Source organism: Dermacentor silvarum, chromosome 1 (genome assembly GCF_013339745.2).
Source record: "Dermacentor silvarum isolate Dsil-2018 chromosome 1, BIME_Dsil_1.4, whole genome shotgun sequence".
Taxonomy (NCBI): Eukaryota; Metazoa; Arthropoda; class Arachnida; order Ixodida; family Ixodidae; genus Dermacentor; species Dermacentor silvarum.
The window spans coordinates 97,866,728-97,882,469 of record NC_051154.1 but is presented as its reverse complement, the minus strand read 5'-3'; the positions used below and the strand labels follow the sequence as shown (position 1 = coordinate 97,882,469).

Sequence of the window (15,742 nt, the reverse complement as noted above, 5' to 3'; positions counted from 1 at the left end):
GTGCCAAAAACATTATTTCATTATGGGGCACGCCGTAGTGGGGGATTAATTTTGACCACCGTATCTTTAACCCTTTCACATGCTATGGACACAATTGTGTACACCAAGATAGTGCATTAACAGCAAAATCACTGATGAAAGCTATGGTATTTCAAATGTGTCGCGTACATCCTGAAACACTTATGATTGGAAATGTGTGGCATTTTTGAGTAACGTGTGCAAATGTTTTAGCAAAATGAGTGGAAAGTCGACGGCCGGATGTTCTTGCTTGGTGTGAGTATATTTTTGCATGTAGCGGGGTTCACTTCTTTCACTGTTTTTCACAATGTCATGCACCAGGCATAATTTTCACGTGGCTGGATAAGTGCCTTTCAAGCTTTTCAAAACACGAAATAATTGATGTTCTCAAATTTGATGTTCCTGTAGTGAATTTTCGCATGGAGTCCACATTCTGTAAACTTCACAAAACTCACTCAAGAATTTAAAATTATTAATCTTTTCTGCAGCTGTACACTTACTATGATTCTGAAGATGCAAGAAATGTTGTGAAAGTAAGTTTTCAATCAACAGGATACAGGGGCATCTGAAAGCGTAAACATGCCCCCAATGCGTGGGACACGGGAATTTTTGCATTTCTCCCTCATCGAAATGCGGCCACCGTGGCCGGGGTTTAATCCTGCGACCTCGTGCTTAGCAACGCAACAATATAGCCACTAAGTCACCGCGGCGGGTTCGTTTTGGAGGCCACATGCGGACTTCTCGGCAGGGGCACTACATGGCGCAGTGTATCCAGAAATAAGCGCGAGAATAGAACCTGGCTGCTGCTTGACACGTTTCTTAGCGTTCGCACACACTGGCGCGCCATGCATTTCAGACGCCACAGACGGGCTTCGCGGTGGCACCGCTAGATGACACAGAGTGTTCATAGGGAAGCCTTAGAGAGGAGTCCTGCTGCAGTGCACGCTTCATACGTCAGGCGTTTCGATTCTGGCAGTACGTTCTGTGGCTATATTGCTTCATCGCTTAGCGCATGACCGTCAATAGCCATCGTGAGAGGCTGCACATGTGCAGTGCAGTGGAATCTCGATGATACGAATCTCACGGGGTCACGGAAAATATTCGTATTAGCCGAAATTCGTATCATCGAAACACAATTAAAACTACAGTCGAATCCCGCAATAACGAAATCGCCGGGGAAAGCAAAAAATTTTGCTTTTGCGGGAATTTTGTTTGCTTGAGAATGAGGCAGAAAGGATGCAATTGGCTTGCAAAAAAAAAAAAAATGTTATTGCCAAAAGTCAGTCAGCTTACTTTGCCAAGCCTTGCAGCAATTTTACTGCTCTCGATTCGCAATGCAAAAAATGATCCTTTGCCACGTTGTCATCGTGCTCACCGAAAAACGAACGAATTACGCCAAAGGCATCGATTGCGATAGCAAATTAGTAGACGGCTATACAAAGTAAGGATAGTAGTTTTATCGCCCGTATAAACTTGTAAACATTCGCTTATTAACTATATTAACAAGCACGGTGTCAGCGCCCACAGGCAAACATGAACACATCACACTCATTGAGCGCGGGCACGCGCTGTCAAACGCTGGCGTGGGTAAGCGCCGCTCCAACAGCGAGCTAAGTTACCTTCGGGCTGTTTTCTGTCGCTTCAATGCAAACTGAGCGCCGAGAACACACAGCACGCACCTACACTGCCTAGACTCTGCCCCCAACACACAGATCGCTTTCAAGGTACGGCCCGCGCAACCGCGTGCTGCCGCGCAGTGCGCAGTTGATTCCAGAGCGGACACAGTACTACGCTGCCCGCTATCTCTCCCCCTCCCCCTCGCACCCTCGCCGATGCTTTGAGCGCAGCGGAAGTAAGCGTGCTTCCTCCCCACTTTCTTGCGTACACGAGATTTAGCCGCGGTGGTCGGCTCCCCTCGCACGGTTTCACTTGCACATAAGCGCGCCGCGACGTCAGAAGAGTCTCCTCAAGCTTCACGTGCTGAGTGGTCTTCGCTTGCTTCGCGTTGACGTTGAATGAAAGCACGTTTTTCATGATAAAGTCTCGCTGTGCAACAATTGTGCTCAGTGTTGACGTTGCGAGGCCTAGCTATATTTTATGTCCAAAATATAGGCTGATGATGATGATTATGATGTGGATGACATCCACATAGGTTACAAATAGTGTAATCTTAGTATATGCGAGCGACAAGTACAGCTTGGTTTGAATTAATTGTCTAAGTGGGCAGACGAAAACGGTTTTAAACTAAACCCACCAAAAAGCATGTGCATCCTCTTCTCGAAGAAGAGAGGTGTAATACCGGATCCTGTTATTGAGCTCAATGGAGAACAGTTATCCATTAGCCATGAACATAAATTTTTAGGCCTCATCTTAGACTCTAAATTAACTTTCGTCCCACACTTGAAATATCTGAAAGCGAAGTGCCTGAAGACAATGAATCTGCTCAAGCTCTTGTCCCGCACGTCACGTTTTTCATGATAAAGTCTCGCTGTGCAACAATTGTGCTCAGTGTTGACGTTGCGAGGCCTAGCTCCTTAGCCAACTCCATCCGCTTCCTCTCGGGATCCTCATCGACCTTTCGAAGAATGTCTAATTTCTCTGTAAAGGAGAGTGCTTTCCGCTTGCGAGACATAGCTTGCTGTGACTAGGCAAAATGGCGCAAACACAAAGAACGTGGCCTGAAGCACAGCAGCCACTCCGTACTATGGCGTGCGGAAAAGGAGGAAAAGCATAAAAGCAACAAAAGTGCCACCGCTTCAAACTCTTCGCACCCAGTCGCGGCCTCCGCGCTGTCCGGTGCTGCGTCCGCGCCTCCGCACCAAAAGAGAAAGGGAGAAAGCGCGTGACCGCACACTGTTCTCTTTCGTGGCCGTCGGTGGGGCGGCGTTTATTTGTATCAACCGACGCGGGTCGAAAATCGATTCGTAACAACCGTTCTCTAGCACGTTGCAAAGTAATGGGGCTTGGCCGGGACCACAGAAAAATTCATATCATCTGGAAATTCGTATTAGCCGTGATCGTACCATCGAGATTCCACTGTACATGTAGACCAAGCAGCCGTGCCTATTTGAGAATTGAAGCAATGGACCAGGAGGTTTGCATCCATTTAAAGTTACAAGCGTTGAAAGGTTAATGTCTGAGTACCTGCTGTCTTCACATTAAGCAGACAAAGTAACATAGAAAAAAAAAAAGAGCACATAGAGGAAAGTTGCCGTGTAATTTTTCCAACCTGCTCAATGATTCAAAATTCCCCAAAGCACTGCCACCAACTCCACATAATTAATGTAAAACGAGTTATTATGCAGCCGCCTGGTACCCTGACTGGAGTGCATGCTTCTGATGTGCAGGTTCAACTTCAGGTGTGCCCACAGCAATGTGGCCAGCTACAGATAGGAGGTTTGGCATATTGCCTCGGGCTGTCGGCAGCGCAGCGTGAGGCTGCTGCACCTTTGGGGCCACTTCCGAGTCCTGTGCGGGGATATCAGCCATTGACTGTGCCTACCAAAGGCAGCCCTGTTCTTCCTCTGAAGGGGGTGCGGCCCGACTTGCGCCTACAACCCGCTGTGGTTGGACCTATGCCTCGACTCATGGTCAGTTCATTTTCCATGGTTTTCAATTATATATAAATTAGCATAATATGTCACATGCTTTAACAGTGACTTATGCAAACATATCTTGGCATTACGGAAGCTCCTAGTTTTTGGAACTGCCACATTACAGAAGCCTGAGACCTTATTTCAAAACTGACATAATGTATCACCTAATAGAATAAAGCGCAATAAGATATTATATGGAAGGCTGTTATGTACATGCCGTGTGCGCCAGCGTTCTGTCGCGTGCAAATCTCCATGCAGCTGTCTTCTCTCTTGGCGGCACTGTAGTAGATTGTTGTGCCGCTACATTATCAAAGCTCTTATCACACTGTGTGCTGCGAAATATAAAATGAAACAGAGGGTTGTCACAAAATTTTATCCATCATAATTGTTAATGTGTGCTTTTAAGATGACAGAGAGCAAGTGTGATCCTCTGGTACCTTAAGAGTGAACCAAACAACATAACCTAGAAATGTGGTACTTCACTGCCTTCAAAGTTCCTGCATGAAAGGTCATGGGCATCAGTTTTTTGATGTCAAGGCTTTCTACTCCTCCTTAATTATAATCTACCCTAAAGTGTAGTAACAATAAATTAGACTGTAGAGCCCAATCAACTGTGCCAGAAGAGACAGATTAATGGAAAGCCTGGTACTCTATAGCAGGGATTCTCAAACTTTCTGGCCTTGGGGAACCCCAGCAGCTTTCCCATAGTGCAGTGGAATTCTTCCCCTCTCCTTCTATCCACCAACATGCTTATACACAGACTCACTATAAGGGATCATTATTGCATACAGAAAACGGGGAGGTGGGGAGAGAGGGGCTGAAGGGGGTAAAGCCCCTGAATACTCTCGGTTTCCTTGCCTAAAACAAAAGTATATACATTACCGGGTGCGCGAGGTATTTGAGGACACGGCTTTAAATCACCGTTAACATTCTCGTTCTATGTGTCTAGGTGCTTAACATCGTCCAGACCAACCCGTCTGTCACCGATCTATTACATTTATTCCAGGGTATCAGCTTTCAGTCTGACACTGGAGTCTGGCACAGGTGACCACAGCCACTTGGTGATCGCCACCTTCTTGAATGTCGCGAAATGGTTCATTTTCTGGGTGAGACAAGAGGTTGAGGCCAATTATCTGTGACAAAGACAATTAAGCACTGCCAGTGGTAAGATGCCATTCAGACGGTTGAACTTCTCCAGCAGGTAGAGATCATGATGAGTTAAAACATTGGAAAGCTGATTATGGCCACTGACAATCAGCTTCAGGTTGCAGAATCAAAAATTAAGCTTCCTGTGTACAATTTTACTAAGCGTTACTCCTAAGTTATGGATTTGCTTGCGCCCGCAGTGCCTGCGCCACCCAAGAACATCTGGTTGCGAACTTCATTGACCACGTCACCCTCAATATGGCGCCCTAGTTCTGAATATCTAAACCTGTATGCCGCTATGTATGACAGGTGTCACCGAGAGAAAGATTAACAAACAGCCAAACAATGATAAAAGCTTGCTAAAGCCTGCTATTGTGGAAGCACTGCCCAAAATCAACACGCACTATCTGATCTGAGTGTATAGACATTATGGAAGCCGAATTCAGTCAATAATTGAGGCTGTAGATGGTTTTATTTAACAGTGTTATAAAAAGGAAGCCAAAGAAACACTGAAAAATCTTTGTAACAAGTATACGGAATCTTGTTTGAAGTATCAATGCTATTCCTGAAGTCTTCATTATGTCCTCCAATACCTCGCGCACCTGGTAGACTTCCGTTAATTCGAGTCTGGTTAATTTGATTTTTAGGTTAATTTGATCTCAGCTGAATGTTCCGGCTGGCGCCCATGCATTTCTATCGGCCCAAACATTCGTTATTTCTATCCCAAAATTGGCCTTCGCTGGATAGTTCAAACTTGACCAGTCCGCACGCAAGCTCCTGACCTCTATGGTGACCTCAATACCGACCCCTTTAGTAATAGCGTCTGCCTTGGCAGAGCTTACAGGACAGTGAATGCATTGAACACACGTCATCTCCTGTCAAAAACACCTATTTTCTGCCTACCCAGGAAGATTTTCAAGCAATTACTGTAGCTCATAATGTGCGATTACGATATTTACTAGGAGTGTGCGATTACTTAATAGTAGATTTCGAATCGAATATCAAGTTGAATACCAGAACATTTCTCACAAAATTTATATGCTTAAGAATTTGGTGCAGGAAAATGTGGTGCTGCACATGCTCGGGAGTCTCCTGGCATTGCATAACAAGAATGTAGCCAGCTATCAGTAACATAGGTACATAAAAATCAAGATATACAGCATGGTCTACTCTTATTAAAGGGAACACCAAATTGTATGCCAGCACTGATTACAGCTCAGTTCTAGTATATTGACACATGTACACGGGTCAATATGAAGGCCTGGAAAATGTATTTTTTTTACTAATACAGTTTCTGTTGAACAGAACCCAAGTGCTTTTTTTCCTATGAAACTAATGAATTAGTGATGTTTTGTTGTACTGAATACCAATGAGGTTCTCAGTTTAATAGTGGACCTGTGTTTTGCGGCAATCCTTCATTATTGCGATAGCAATTATGTGGACACTCCAGGTGCATTTCTGCCATCGCCATGAGGTTCCGTATAAAGTCCAAGCCCAATAACATTGTTGCTGCGCACCGTATGCTGTATGAGCTGACGATGGTGGCTCAATCTTGCATGTACAAGGGAGGAAAGTGGGGAGGAAGCACGCTGTCTTCCATTGCACGCAAGGCACCAGGGGGAGGGGAGCGCGGGGGGAGGGTGAAATTTCTTCTCTAAATCAATAAATTGTGGAAGTGAATGGTGAAAAACAGGATAGGGTCAGATTCGTTCTGAATGCTTGCAGAACATTAAAATTCTGTTCTGGAAATCCAGTTTGAAAGCCCCTGCTCTATAATAAGGCTGCAGAAAGTGCACCCTGACCTGCACAAGCAGACTTACTTGTGAGAATAGCTTGCCACCCTTGTTTTCTTCAAATCTTGCTTGCATTGGCCATTTCTATTATTCAGACCACCACTCATGAGGATTCAGATCTCGTGATTGTGATGAGTTGAGGATACAGCAAAAAATTCACTGTCGATTACGCTACTCCCTAATGCGAAATTTGAGCGCAGCCGTATACGTGTTTTCATTTCGCGATATATTGGCTGGCGCGGACAATCTGTCTTGCAAACATTGCTACAACATTGCATGGCACATTGCAAACGGAGCAAATTGTGGCGCAACTGCCTCGCTAATTGGGAGATCGCGAGAGACAGTGCGCGGGTGATGCGTGGGCGCGATTCTCAGCAGCTGCCGCAGACAGACCTCTGCTTATACAGTGCTTTGTTTTCATATATGGTATCGGTGGCATGATTGGTGAACAGAGACGCGTTACTCCATTGTAGCCATTGTCGCCGCAGAGCCTGTCTTACTGTGATGTGTTTGTCACCAATCTCGGGGGCGTGCGGGTGTTATGAGAGATGGAGAGGGAAGACGCGTGGCAACACAGCAAGCATATTTTTAATCACACTCAAATCCAAAACTCAAACTAAAAATAAAGCTCACAAACTAACACACACTAAACTAAAACACAATAAACAAATAAATGTTCACCAAAATACAACCTAGTGCCCTTAATACACACATGCCCTTAATAAACATGCCCTTAATTTCCTCTACGTTAGTCCTGGGCGTTTCTCGCACGAGAGCCTGGCAACTCTGGCCTACTGGTATCTCCCTACAAGAATAAATATCTCTCACTCAGTTCGTCACTGTTGCTCGTATTTTCCCGGCGGCAATCTCGATGAGCCGTTCTCTCTGTCGCTGCTCTCGCCGGCCCTCGCTTAATCGTAGCTGCCTTGTGATCGGTCCATCAATTTGAAGTCCAGCTTGGTAGAAGCCTGTAACCCGGTCGCTGGCGATGACGTGGCTGAGAAGTTGACGGGTTAGGCTTCGCGACTTGTTCTTTCGGGGCGTGGCTGGTGCCGTAAGTGCTGACGACTCGCGGTTCCGTTGACCTGGCCGAGTACGTGGCTGGAGCTCCGGTAGCCGCCGCTGACGTGTCACTTGTCAGGTTAGGCCTAATGCAGCGTTCCTCGCCCTCCGACGATCTGCGTGGCGGCCCGGTGCCCCGGTGATTATCGGTTGTTCGGGCTCGGCCGAGGAAGAGGGATCCTTGCGAAGAGGACCGGAACCACCGTGAACAGCTGCCGCCGGTCCCAGGAGCTTCGCCCGGACATCTCCGAGGTCTACAGCTACGCCTAGGCCTTGCCAGCCTCACGAGCTTCGTGGCCGGGCTCTCCGTGCTCCCGTCGTCAGAGCATGGCTGACGAAGCGACCTTCCAGCCCAAGAGCCACGTCGATAATACTGCTTCGATGCTTCTCCCTCGCGGATTACACCTCGGCTCGCGTGCCTCGAGCGCTCGCGCCGTTCGGAACGCTCCGCGAACTTCTTCGTCCTCTTCTCGCGCCATGGGCGACCTCTTACATGTGACACTTACGTGGCACTACACTTTTCTTCTCAAGCTTTCACCAGACCCTCCTACTCTGCTTCTGCCTCATGGTTCCGCTTTCCTCCTCGTGCTCTCTTTGCTATCACTCTTTCATCCTTCGCTGTGCTCGTTTGCTCCGTTACGAGGAACGCTGATGCTCGCCGCAGGAACGGGTACCTAAGAGCTGCGCTCTTAAAAATAACTTCTTGCAACTACAGTTAAACCCACTTATAACGATCCCATATACAGTCGCCGACCGATAAATCGGACACCAATAATGTGGACATGCTCGGTAATTCGGACAGCTTCGTGGCACCGCTAATGGCCCCGTAGACTTAATGTGTAAAGACGACCAATATTTCGGACAGCCGCCAGCTTTACATTCGATTATCCAGACTCCGTCCGTGACTAGCGTACGCGGGTCCTGCTGCCATTATCTCCTCTGGCAACCTTGATGAGACATGAAGTATGGCCTCAGAGATACGAAACATCAAGTATGGCCTCGGAGATTACATGTAAAATCGTAATCCCTGAGGCCTTGTCTCGGTCGCAGCACTACGCCTCAGATTAAATTACAAATGTGGGCACGATTCTCAGCAGCTGGCGCAGACAGATCTCTGCTTATGCAGTGCTTTGTTTTCATGTATGGTATCGGTGGCGTGATTGGTGAACAGACATGCGCTACTCCATTGTAGCCATCATCGCCGCAGAGCCTGTCTTACGTGGCACTACACTTTTCTTCTCAAGCTTTCCCCAGACCCTCTTCCTCCGCTTCTGCCTCATGGTTCCGCTTTCCTCCTCGTGCTCTCTTAGCTATCACTCTTTCATCCTTCGCTGTGCTCGTTTGCTCCGTTACGAGGAACGCCGATGCTCGCCGCAGGAATGGGTACCTAAGAGCTGCGCTCTTAAAGATATCTTGCAACTACAGTTAAAACCACTTATAACGATCCGATATACAGTCGCCGACCGATAAATCGGACACCAATAATGTGGACATGCTCAGTAATTCGGACAGCTTCGTGGCACCGCCAATGGCCCCGTAGACTTAATGTGTAAAGAGGACCAATATTTCGGACAGCTGCCAGCTCTACATTCGATTATCCAGACTCCGTCCGTGACTGTAGCGTAAGCGGGTCCTGCTGCCATTATCTCCTCTGGCAACCTCGATGAGACATGAAGTTTGTTGATGTTTCGTCATCCACCGTCAAACAGCGACTCCAACTCGGATGATGATGTGCTGTGTGGATCTGACTCGAGCCTTTACAGTCCTTGCATCAGCGTACAGCGACAACAGAAAATCGGCAGAAATATAGGCGTACTTGGTTGCACATAAGCAGAAGTCTGTGCAGAAATTCTTCCTTGCACAGGGGTATTAAAACGGAAATAAAATTATCTTTCTTGGGCACATTCGTTTTTTTGGACATTTGATAGTTTAGACTTATTTACGTTCCCCGTGAAGTCCGAATTATCGGTTGTCGACTGTATAACAATCAATCGGTTATAACGACCACATTTCAGAGCATTTACGATTTTCCGGCCTTGCCTATTGAAACTGTTTCCAGCTATAACTAATGTCTTTTAAATCGCTGTACGGTTACAACGAACACTTCAAACCCGGTCTCGGTAAAAAGAGGGCACGCGTGAAGTACCAAAGCACGAAAGCACGACCAAACTGGGCGTGCGCCACTCCAGTCTAACCGCGACAGTAATACGGTCTTTGAGATGAGTGAGTAACCACCGCGTGCAGATTTCTGAAGTCGCAAAAAAGCTCATGCGTGGTCACGCACTTTCAACGCGCTTTCAAGGTATGCCTCCAGGGAGGAGGCAAGCGTACAGCATAAACAGCATGGCGCGGGGCGTGCGCTGCCGTGTGCGCCGGTGTGATATCGGGGGCCACGACGGCGTCACCACATGCATTGCGCATGTTTAAGTGATTTGGAACGACCATGTATGTCTTTCCACCATGGAAACAGTTGCCGCTCAAGCATTCTTGTCGACGCGGCCATGTGGCCCGAGTCGAAGAGAACACTGCACCACGCGCTGCCGCCATGCAATGTTACAAAGGGTCAGTGGTTAACTATGCCGTTATCAGGAGATAACGGTTCGGCGGCGCTTCGTTTACGCATTGCCGATTGCTGATAATGGTTCGCGGTGATGTTTTACCTTTAGAACATCACATTTTTTTTACCCCGAAGCGACATAACATACTTTTACGGCCCTTGCGTGGCTGACGAGTAGTCATTATGCAGAGACCATGGGCTCTATTCTGGACATTCTGCCATTTTCTTCGAGGCGTGACGTAGGCACGATGTGTACAAAATGGCGTTGATGGCCTTGATTTGCTTTCGTAACGTGGCACGAATTTGACATTTTGCCTAAGAAACTGTAATGGAGGCTCTGAACCTAATGTTGTCGATAAAGCAAAAGTTTTCCTCCACAGTAAAATAGAGCAGCTGGCTCAAGGCGTACGATTATTCCGTCGAAAGCGCTTCTCGTTTCCGTCCTCTGCTGCGTACAAGTCGTCGTCTGCTTCATTTGCCAGGATGTGTGTCCCCGAGAAACGGAATGAATCATCAAATATTGGTGCCAAGGCGCTTGTTTTCTACCTTGCGACCGACCAGTGTTAATGAGCGTACGTTCTAGGCCGTGTTATTGCTATCTCGTGAAACGCAAGGGACTCGGCTTGACTGATCTGGCTGAGAAGCGGCTGAATATTACCGATAGCATTGGGAGCGTCACAGGTAGCCTCATGCGTTCACTTCGCAGCTTACTTGCATCGCTTGAGCAAAATTCAAGGTGCCGCCTTGCATTTGTCTCTTTGTATAAATTTAAAAGCCACCGTCGTCATAACCTCTGATGACGTGAAAAATCATTAACCTTGATTACAGTACGAACACAGCAGTGCAAACTGGAAAAATTCGCAGAAGGTTTGTGTTGTTCAATATTGTTTGAAATAAACACCTTTAAAAAAAAATGATGGCCCATAACACAAACGCAAACACCCCCCGAGAGCGATGCAAATGCTATGAGCACACATTATGAACAAAAAATTTTCATGACCCCGAACAACAGGGAGAATGCGGTGATACGCCTGCTTCTCGGCCGCCATTGCATATGGATGCTCATTAGCATAATTCGCGCGGCTCGTTGCACCACAAATTATGGCGAAAGATCTCTGCAATGTCGGCCCAGCGCAACGTCATGCAATGTCAAATTGACGCTTACGAAGCGGCCCTTCCTGTGACGCTACTCACAGGATATTCCTTCAGCCAATCAGCAAGCTGACAAGGCGGCTATCTTGGACTGCCACCACATATTCACGAAATTGCAGATGCATTGGACGGGCTTCTGCATGCTACCACTTACTTTCTTTTTGAAGCACTGAAGTCACAATGTAGCTGTTAAGGGCCAGAAAAAAATATTCCTCAATAAAATTTGCAGCTCCACGTCACGTTTCGTCATCTTGATGATAACACAAAATTGCATTTTGCAAAACTTCCGCTTCCCAGCACAAATTTCAAAACACGTGACCTCTCGACAGCAAATCAGAGAGCCAACATGGCGGATAATGGCAGCCGGCCAGCCTCCATGCGTGTCGAGAATAGAGCCCCATGATGTCCGAGACCTTCGCTGTATGGCGGCATGCTGCAGTAATTTCCGATGATTACGCTTCTGGCCAACAAGAACGCTTTGCTCTCGTGTGCAGAATACGGTCATGTCCTGCTGGTAGTAAAATATATCACAAGCTCTCGGATATAAAATGTCGGCTGCCCTTACAGTTTCGAAATGACCGGAACCGGGCGCCGTTTTGAAAGAGCTATACGGCGCCACATTTTGTTCTTTAGAAGGATGTTTCTAACAAAAGTTTGCAGTGGGAACAAAACTGACACTGAAAATCTGGTTTTCGGACCAAAGTGCTGCCGAATTGTAACTCACTGCTGACGCCAGCTTCAGTACGGTTAATCTTTGAGCGTTTTTATGGGCAAGTCCATATATAACGGAATACTGATAGAACGACCACTTTTCACGGAACTATCGAGTTCAGTATGAACGGGTTCATGTAAAGAATCATGTAAAGAATCAGAGGACTCACTCTGAAATATATCGAGCATAATGGTGTTTGTGAAGCGCTAAACAGTGAAAGTGTTTTTCTGCTACTGGGGCTACTATAATGGCAACTTCTGTGTTGGACATTGGAACTTGCTTCTCATATGTGGACGCAGGTTACCTTTTCGGAGCTACCCAGCCAGCTACTCTGCGGAGAAGTGCGGAAGGCTACTGTGGAGCTGCGCAATGCAGATGGCTGTCCGGCATTACATTCCTTGCGGCTTGCATGTGCACAGCCACACTTGTTTTGCCTGTGTTCTGTGTCTGATGATGAGGATGAGGCGTACCACGAGGAACCACTCCGGCCAAGCCCACCTGTGCTGGCACAGGCACCTCCACTGGCCTGGGTGCAAGTGCCAGCTGTGGGCGCCCATATGGAGGGTGGCCAAGGAGTGGCACTGCCTTTCTGGCTGCGGGGTTCTGAGAAGCCTGGTCGGCATGTGCTGCATCTTTTGTTCTACTACCAAGGCCCTCAGGGACAGCTTTCGTGAGTCAGTCAGTTTACTCCAAGTACCCTCAGGTCCTTAGGGAGGGTAGCCACATAGGGAACATAAAATAGTGTAAAAGGAATCTGGAGCAATAAAGTAAAGTTAAGGGTGCAGTTGGTTTGTTATACTTTGTATTTTTTCTTCCAAACTTGAGGATTGCTCTTCATGTCATAAATTAATGCAAATTATTTTCTTTCGTAAAAACAAGCAGCTGCGGCAGTGGGGCACTCCGCAAACTAGATAGTAGTGTCTGTTTTGTCAAGGCAGATATGATGTCAGTCTTAGTACTGCCAAGCCATTGATGTCACTGACAGCACTATCTAAAGTATGTGTGATTAATTTGCTTAGCTACATTAAATCACACTGAAATTACTGGCAGCTTTTTTTTTTTTTTAGGTAACCAATGCATAAGTAGAATTGCCTAGGCACTATAATCGCAGAAAACTTTCTGTGGCAATGAAGGGGAAGCTATGGAGACAAAGCGTGCACAAGTAAGAGTGCTTCTGGAAGAAGTTACACGTTTTCATCTATATTAGTTTAAGCTGGGAAAGAGAAAACATAGAACACGTTATTTACAACAGCAAAATAAGACAAAAAATACCACTAAGTGCTTAACTTTATTTTTCTGCTTTTCTCTTCTGCATCTGGGCAATGTGAAACGATTGCACGTGGAAGCTACACTGATTCAGTATCAGCTCCAAAAAGTCAAATGCATTGTCAGACGCTGCTGGAATACTTGGCGCAGCAACACATGTGCAGAAGCTCCGCCCCTGTAGCTTTCCCTTTATTGCCACAGAAAGTTGTCTGGGAGTTTAATCTTCGCAAGGATCTTGTGGCTGATACTTAAGAGGAGAGGCGGGTCAAAAAACGGCGATTTTCATTTAAGAAATAGGTTTTCTGTTTTTAGTTGTTTCAGCTACATTAATCTCTCCTATTTCACATATGAAGAAATCAGAGCCAGAAATGATCGGGAAAAGTATAATAAACTCGGTTAAAGCACTCGAGGTGGCAAGAAAAGGCACAGATATGACACATTTTTAAGCACGCGATGCGTCAAACCGCGGTGTCGCACGCCATTGGGCTCGTGCAAGGTGGTAGGCCTAAGCTTTTTCTCTCCAAGGTTAGCTTTGCCGCATCACAATCTCCCCGGGAAGTAATAATAATAATTAACAGAAGTAAACAACTTTTATAACTTTCAATCACATTTTTCTCAACTTCATATTTTGAGCAAAACAAGGCGTTTGTGCACAACATTTTATGTACTTATTGTGGTCCAATCAAGACCACATTTGATGGGCGTAATTTTTAGAATATGTAGAATGCACTTATCTAGGATTTAATGCAATCACTTTATTTTTTTAAGGATGAAAATTTTTAATGTACTCGGGCACCAGCCACTGAATATGAAGCACCAGATATGAAATGCTCTTAAAATGTTGCCTGTAAAGGGAATCACATTATCTTGCTTATTAGCACTCAGTGGAGTGTTAGGGATAAGAAAAATAATCTTGCACTGCTCTATCATGCTACCTGCCAAGTCCAGCAGCTGCACAAACATGCACTGCTTCTCACTTATGCATGGCACTTAGGACATGAAAGCATCGAGATAACCTAAAACTAAAAGTAGATTTCGAATGAAGAGATCAAGCTCTATAAGTGGTAGAATTTTCATTCGCCCAGCATCATTATTTAAAAAGAAATGTTTCTGAGGAGCATCTCCCCTTTAGCTGCACAAACAGTACTGAATGTTTGGAAATACAAGTTTTATAGTGTGCTGCTATGCACAGCTTTGGGCATGCTTCAAGAGCTGCTCTCCCACTGTTACTTTCATTCAGTTCATGAGCATCAACTTGCTTCCTTCTTTAAAACCCATTATGGATGATCGTTGCTTACAGGCAACACAGCAGAAAGAAAAAAAGATAAAATTTCTTGCTGAGTTTCGGTATTGAGTACAAAGTTAGTGGCTAAATGTCCTTGTCCATCACTGAATGAAAGGCAGCATGTACCATTTGGTCGTTTAGAGTAGGAACAAAGAAAGAGGATAGAAGTTTGGCATGGACCTCACATTATTTTGAAAGCACTGTCAGAGGAGACAGATCGATGCAACATCTCTTATCACACACATGATGTAAAGTAAATGAAATGTCCACTTATGGTTCACATATGATGAGAGCTGTTAGTACAAATTCAAAGCGAAGCCATAGGTGGCTTGGGGTGAAGCCCACTTCTAGTTTTATGCCTGGTGTTTCCTTCTATTGCTGGAATAGTTTCCGTAAAATATTTTTTCTTTTCGCTGATTATGCTTATTCTGAATGTGTTTTGACAATTTAGATAGAAAAGAACAAATTTAATGTATTAACATGTCCTGTTCTTAAAGGGTTAAACTCCAGATCTACCATTTTACTGGAAGCATTTGAGGTATGAAGCCTTATTGGGGAGTTTTGCATGTGGTCTATTCAATAATAATCATATTCGCCTCTATGAGTGTACTGGGCTCCTACAGTCTGCTGGTAGCAGAGTTTATTACTAGGGGTGGTGTGAATATCAAATATTCAATTTTGAAGCAAACTGAAATAATGAAAACCAAGTGTAAATCGAATCAAATATTTTTAGAATATTTTTCAAATATGAATACTAATACGTTCTTGCAAAAATGCATTTATTTTCACCAACCAGAGGTTTGAAAAAAGAGGCAAGTTTATTGCACAGTAAGTAGCGTACAGGAAAATTATGCTTTGTGGTAAAAAAAAACTGTAATACAACACTTTTGCTTGACAGTATCATAACTGCAGTTATTTGCGGTTGTCGTGAAGGAACGATACCTGCTTGACATGTTCAGGGAGCAGTGACTCCCTCCTGCATGTCACAATTCCTTCACACACCGAAGAGAGCTACTCACTGTACACACTAGTGTTTGGTATTGGCAGGTATCTTTGTGCAAGTCGAGCCAACAGTGGGCATCATGCTTACACCACCACTCACACGGATCTTCTTTTCGCCCAAAATTTCATCATGCACATATCTTTCAACCTGTT

The 15,742-nt window shown here is 45.6% G+C and overlaps 1 protein-coding gene across 1 annotated transcript in view; it reads left to right on the top strand.

Moving 5' to 3' along the window:
* The window catches only part of LOC119433262 (trafficking protein particle complex subunit 8-like), a 142,644-nt gene that overhangs the window by 93,583 nt on the left and 33,319 nt on the right, over positions 1-15,742 (top strand). The window contains exons 17-18 of the mRNA XM_037700413.2: positions 3,366-3,608; positions 12,336-12,706. Coding sequence (XP_037556341.1) covers positions 3,366-3,608; positions 12,336-12,706 — 614 coding nt within the window. The remainder of the gene's footprint in view (positions 1-3,365; positions 3,609-12,335; positions 12,707-15,742) is intronic.